This window comes from Lissotriton vulgaris, chromosome 7 (genome assembly GCF_964263255.1).
Source record: "Lissotriton vulgaris chromosome 7, aLisVul1.2, whole genome shotgun sequence".
In the NCBI taxonomy this organism is placed as follows: domain Eukaryota; kingdom Metazoa; phylum Chordata; class Amphibia; order Caudata; family Salamandridae; genus Lissotriton; species Lissotriton vulgaris.
In genome coordinates, this window is record NC_141695.1 from 1,029,612,921 (window position 1) to 1,029,619,818 (window position 6,898).

Consider the following 6,898-nt stretch of genomic DNA (forward strand, 5'->3'; position numbering starts at 1 on the left):
GAAAAACAGAAGAACTCATTTCATATAGAAATGGCACTTGAGAAGATTCTTGCAACGAACTCATGTCAAATTCCATGGTTGAAGTTTGTCAAATCTCATCTAATTATCAAAGGCTTGGAAGCTTTATGCAAAATCCAGAAGAAACCTACACATGTAACAAAAGGCCTCTTAAAAGAGGTATTGTTCTCGTGTACTAAGAAAAAATCAAGGAACCCTAATATCAACCTTTTTAGATTTGAAATCAATAGCCTTTGTCTTTCATGGATTCTGTTGTACCCCCCCATTGGCCAAACAACTATTTATCAAATGTAAGTATGGGATTCTCCCCCTAATGGTTTCTGTAGCAAATGGGCAACAGCTGAGCTAAATCAGTGACAAATGTCCAGCTTGAGGAAATGTAAGACTGTAAAGCATCAACTTTGTCTTTTTTAATACGGTTTAAGTGATACATTATAGAAAATGAATAGTGCCAATATGCTGTCAGATTGGGGGTCCTCATTTTGCAATAGCTTTAAGAATATTGAGACCTGATACTAGTGAAACCATTGTTTTTTTTTTTAGCAAAGCCAGATTGTTATTATCCGAGTGGCATTTGAGAAGGATCTTATGCAACAGCAAGAGTATCCAAGTGACTGACCTAGGGAACCTTGTTGGGTGTATGTTTGTATTATATTAATTAAGCAGTATTTTATTAGGCAACTTGTTTTTTCTTTTAAAAGTATTTGGATTCTGGGCTGTATTATGCATTTTAGATTGATTGGTCTTATTAAGTTTTAGGGGTAAATGAAATAATGTATTTTATATATATATATATGTTTAATGTGGTCTTACACCGAATAAATGTTTTTGACTGACTGGAATTGGAACACACGCAATTTATGCTTTAAAACTGCCATTTTTAATAATAAAAATCTGCCTGCCAATTTGTTAGCAAACTAACACATACTATTACGAAGCAAAAAAAAGTTCATTTTTTAAGTACTTTAACCATCTTCAAGAATATAGGACAAATGGCAGCCGAGCACCCCACCACCCGCATATCCAAAACATTTCACAAACAAAATTGGAAATAAACATTTATTAGAAAATGATTGTGTTCTCCAGAAGACCTGTTCTCATGAGAGGTTGCAACTACGCAGACAAGCAGACAAGCCCAAAAGATACAACTCTTGAGAATCATCATTTAGGAACACCTCATTGAAAGTGAGAAGCTGAACAACTTCAACACATGCACAGGCATTTGACAACCATGAAATGGAAACCACCGCACAAAACTATGATCATAAAAAAGATCCTTATGTGATAAAGTAGAGGCTGAACGAAATATAGCACATTACCATCATGATGGAGCTTAGATGGAACAGACTTCAGTGCAGTTCTATTTTTGAGACAACTCAGATGTACATTCTACACTAATGTTGACCAGAAATTGTTTTTAGCCATGAGACAGAATTCAAAACATTCCAGTAACACGTAAAAAATAAATCTTGAGTAATGCATTTCCTTTTCAGATTTAATATACTTTTAAAAGTGAACGCAAACTTATTTCAAAAAGGAAGTGCACAATACAATAGAAATACAGCTTATTTGGTAATTAAATATCTCAAAATAGTTCAACATATTTTTTTTTTTAGAACATACGACACCTTTGATGAACGTGTCTGCATTTGTGCAATAAAACAGCAGCAGAGTTAACTTCTGCTGCTACAAGTGATTGATGTTTTACTTCGCATACAGCCTTTTTCACATTTGTTAGATTTCTATTTCTTAAAAAAAGTGACATTCAGACGAACTATATTAAAAGAAAGATTTGTTTCTTGTGATTTCAAGAGTAACACTACAAAAGAATGTACTGCTTTAATATTTTCTATTCACTGGTTGACAGTCATGCATCATCTCAATTTTAAAAATATATTAATATTTTACGATATAGCACCAGTAAGTTAGTTGTCCATTTAAAGTACACACTTAATACCAGTGATAGTATATTAGAAATATGTATATCGCTTTGGAGAAAGGTAGTTGACATTAAAACACTATGTACATGGCAACTCGGCACCCTCACTGTTTCAGTTACATACTTACTGCACCCTGTAATTTACAAACATATGGTCTTCTCACTAAGTCACATCCAAGTGTGTTTGTGCAACCAACATGAGCTAACATCACACTGTAGCTACTTGAAAATAACTCAACATAACACGTGGTTTTCCCCTTTATGGGGAATGCTCAATGCATGGCTCAGATGTACCATGCTTAGCTTTAGAGCTTGGTGCGCGAGGCAATATTGCTGCTAACATAAACCAAGTAGTACATTTCTGGGTAATTTAGAAACAAGAGTCCACATACAAAGAGCACCTGTGTTGAACAATTTCTGGGAGCTGGTGCAATGTTAGTACCGTAGCGTTAAGTGTTTTGCACTTGAAGATAGATCAATAAATTATTTATATATATATTTATATATTAGTACAATACATGTCAATTACAATATGGTTTATCTAGTCATAAACAAACAGGTTCGTAACATGTTAGGGAGGTTTTGCTTTTAGCTGAAAATGGCTAAAACGTAAAAATCACAACTTAGCAAATTTCATTTAAATGCCTTTTTTAATAATTTCTTCATGTTCACAGAAGTTTCACTGACCAGTTTTATATGTTTACGGTCCAGATGCAATGCATATTGTATAAAAGAAAGCACTTATCGTTTACCTTGCATGAATAAACCTACGTACCTTTAACTCTACAAACTTCTGCATAACATTTAGACAAAGCTCAGACACACAGCATGCCTAGCCCTCATATACTGTATATATACACATCTCTAATCACAGGTATATAGGGTGTCAAATATACTATAACCTCCATTAAGGTTTGAATTTTGGTAACAAAATGAGAAAAACTAAAAATATTATTTACGTGTTCTAAAATATCTCTTTTTTGTGCTAAAGTCAAATGTTAGCTCACATGAAAAGGACTCTTTTTTATATAACTCAGCAATATTATCTGACCATTGCAAACACTTTAATAATAATAGCTTAAACGTGTACAAAAGTTCTTGGTTAATTGGGGAAATAAACACTCAGTTCTTTATATTTGTAATCAAGTAGGAAACACAGTTCATATATGTTATTACTTTGTTTTTAGCAGCTGCTTACTGTTTATAAGGTGGATAAGTGGACAACATCCAGCGATGGGTGAGAGTTTAGAACTGTCAGTCTGTGGAGGTGTTGTGGGTGGCGCTCCCTTGGAGTTAACAGTTACATTTTAACTTTCTTTTTTACAGTACAGTTTGTGGGTTTCATATTTTTTACAATTATCAATCTTCATCCACGTCGTCCCCGTGGGCTTCTTCCTGTTGCTGTTGATGCTCCGATGCCCGCTTCTCCCGTTGCTTTTCCTGGATCTTCTTCATTTCCTCGGCGTATTTACAGAATGTGTGCCCAAATTTGGCCCAGACTTTGTAGGGGACGGTGATGGAGTTGCGGTAGGTGGGCTTCACCTCGCTCACCCGCATGAAGACCCCGTATTTGTTGGAGCCCACGTCGAAGAAGAAGCGCTTGTTGTCCACAGTCAAGGAGGTGCCCTCGGGCAACTCTGCGGGCTCCTCCTCCACCCCATAGTCGTCGATGAGCTTGGCCAAAGCGTCGCGAAACTCGATGAGTCCCTGGGCCGGCAAGGCGATGGTCTGGCCCTGCGTGGAGCCCAGGCCGGGCCCCCGGTTCACTGTCTGGCGGATCCGCAGGAAGCGGCCTCGCTGGTTCTCCTTCAGATCCATGTAGTATTTCCGATTCTCCCGCACCAGGAACTCGCTCTTGAGCGCCCGCCGCGGCTCGTCCTGGGCCATGTCGGGGTTGCTGGGCCCCAGCTGGGCGTAGTGCTCGATGAAGTCCCCCAGGTAGTCGCGGAACTCCACGGCCACCGACATGGAGAGCGTCAGGCGGCTCTTGTTGCCGCCGGCCCCGACCTCGGCTATCTTCAAGAAGCGGCCCTTGGCGTTCTGCTTGACGTCCAGGTAGAAGCGCTTGTTCTGGATGTCCACCCGCTTGGAGGCCAGCTCCTGCGTCTCGTGCTGCAGGCCGGAGCCCCCTCCGCCTGCCGCCGGGTGCAGCGAACCAGGGCCCGAGCCCATCGCCGCACCCCCTTGCTCGCTTCCACTGTCTCTGTCCGCCATGATGCCTCCTGCCTTCTTCCCCTCCGCCTTCTGCCGCTCCTGCTGCTGCGCCCCCACACGGCCAGCCGCTCTCGCGAGATCCGCCGAGAGCAGAAGACAGACTGCGCGAGCCGGTGAGAGAGAGAGCGAGAGAGAGCGAGAGCGCGCTCGAGCCGGCTTCCCAGGGATGACGGGGCTGTCAGGAGCAGCAGCGGCTGAAGGAAGGAGGGCTGGGGACGGCAGCAGCAGGTCAGCCGCGCTCGTGGAAGAGCCGCACGGGGGCAGGGCGGCCGACAAGGAGCCGCTGTACACCGCCCGACATTAAACCCAAGGCCGGACACGGAAGTGCAGAGACTACAGTGCAGGCCATCACAGTAAAATAGAGGCAGGAGTAGGACAACTCATGTCATTGAAAATCAGAAGCAGCAGTACAGTATACCAAACTAAGGCAGCAGCACGCCGCCCGTGATAGAAGTGCAAAGACTGCAGCACGGCGCGTGCTCACTAAAATAGAAGCAGCAAAGCCTGACTTTAGGCACAGGCGACACATTACAAATATACAGAAATTTAAAATACAGGCACTACAAGCCAAATCCTGACGACACTAAGCCCACGGATATCTGCACAGTGAGTGACACAGGCACCACTAAGCAGTTCGCGTCGACAGTAACCAACGGAAATCTGTACAGTGAGCAGCACTAAAAGGCAGAGGGAGCAAGGTGCCTCATAGTGAAACTCAGAAGCAGTAGCGCACTGCGTCATACTAAACTCGAGGACAGTGGCACAACGACTGTCACGGAAAGAGGCCGCATGGCAGTGCATCATGCACGCCGGTAAAACAGGCTGAACCTAGTCTGCCAATGAAATTCAGGCATATCAACACAACATCTGACACTAAAACCGAAGGGCAGCAGCGCCCGGCACATAGTACACAATGGCATCATCGTCTAACACCAAGCTCACAGACAACCTATCACCTAGGCCTAAGGCACAAAAGACATTTTCTCCCACTAAAATGAAAGATCTGCAGCACGTTGCCGGACACCACTACATGGACAAAATTGCAGCTCCTGGTACTACAACACAAGGACAGAAACACTTGACGCTAAAATTCGGAGACTGCAACACAGTGACAGACACTAAAACACAAAAGTAGCACATTAACGCGTGCCACTATCATACTGGACAGCAGGATACCTTCTGCCATTTAAACACATGTACAGTAAAACACATACAGCTTTTCACTTTACAAATCCAGAACATCATCACCAATATACACAAGATCGGACTGACCGATAGGGCAATCAGGCAGTGCCGGAAGGGCTGGTTTGACAGATCAGAGTATGGGCCATGTTTTGTCTGTTTGTGGGCCTGTGTATACGGTTTATTGCCCCAATATTATCATAACTATTGCCCGCAGGAAGCACAAATGCATGCAGTCTTCCATACCCTGCAATACACATATACAGCGTAACTTTATAAGTTAAAAACTGCCCTAATTTGATGACCTAGGTCACTTTTTTAGCCATCTAATCACCAATGGGCCATCTTTATTTTAGTGCCCAGGCCTATTTCCTACCCCAACCTGACTGATATAACAAGAAAGCACGTGTCGGTAAAACAATGTGGCCCACAGCAGGGAAACAGTGCAATACTCAACCTATATACACTGGGTCAGCACCACTAAAGAACGATAAACATAGGAACAAGCACCTCGCTCGAATGCACAAAGACGGCCCAACTCCTAACGCAGGGGCAGCTGCCCTGCCGCTGAGACAAAAACTCTAACTGGCAGCTTAGTGCTTGCATATAATTATTGGGACTGCAGCACAGCATGATATTGAAACACAAGGGCAGCGGAACAGAGGGCCGAACATTAAAAGTCAGAGGAAAAATAGCCTAATGCTAGTCTAAGTAAATGCAATGTTTTGAAATAGCACGTCTACTTTAACGGCATCCTCCCGTGAGACAAAATACAATGCTTATCCAACAGACTTCTCTCGCAAATATGACCTGCTCGTCTCTAGACCTGAGTAGCACCAACCTATCGTTCTTACTAGCTAAGAGAATTCCAATCCACAACAGGATCATAGCAGCATTCCATGCCTCACTAGTTGATTTTCGAAGTGTATTGATAGAACCCTAGGAGCAGGCTGTCTCATCGACTTTAAACTAACAACAACTTACCACTCCATCGCTCTAATCTTTTTCTTTGTACATCCTGTTGACACATTTCAATGAGCATGCCCGCCCTTCCACTCCACCACCGTTCTGGCCAAAGATAGTTCCACATTGCTGTGACACCCCGAACAATTCTAACTGTGCTTGCTCCCTCCTAGAAGTTCATCAATACTACGAAGACTTCAACGTATTTAACGTGTTATTCAGCTAGTAGTGTTTATGGGCTGGTTTGTCGGGGAAGCTGCAACCCATCGAGTTCCAAGGACATCTGATTACAGGCACGAAACCTGGAAAACGGGAAAAGCAAGTCTTCCCCTCGACTGCCACCTCCAGCTGAGCGGCTGGAAGCAGGGTAAGTTGTCGGGGCCACACATCTCCATCAGCCACATAGTGTTTAATTCTGGTCCATGAAACGCCACTCATTGCTCAGATGTGATCGTGAAACTAAGTCACGGCCTCTTGCCAACTAGGCCAACTTATTTTTGTGCTTGGTTTGATTAGTGTTCTGTTAGAAAAAAATGCAGATGGAATGAGGAATATTGCACTGTTTGTACCAAGGGCAAAAGA

At 43.2% G+C, this 6,898-nt stretch overlaps 1 protein-coding gene across 1 annotated transcript; it reads right to left on the bottom strand.

Moving 5' to 3' along the window:
- Window positions 1–1,063: 1,063 nt before the first annotated feature.
- On the bottom strand, window positions 1,064–4,268 carry PURA (purine rich element binding protein A). The gene has a single exon (XM_086931460.1). The coding sequence runs from the start codon at window positions 4,169–4,171 to the stop codon at window positions 3,317–3,319; it is 855 nt and encodes a 284-aa protein (XP_086787586.1). The 5' UTR covers window positions 4,172–4,268; the 3' UTR covers window positions 1,064–3,316.
- Between the last annotated feature and the right edge of the window lie 2,630 nt (window positions 4,269–6,898).

Excerpts from the sequence above, each read along its gene's own strand:
- PURA (XM_086931460.1), bottom strand. The coding sequence starts at position 4,171 with ATGGCGGACAGAGACAGTGGAAGCGAGCAAGGGGGTGCGGCGATGGGC.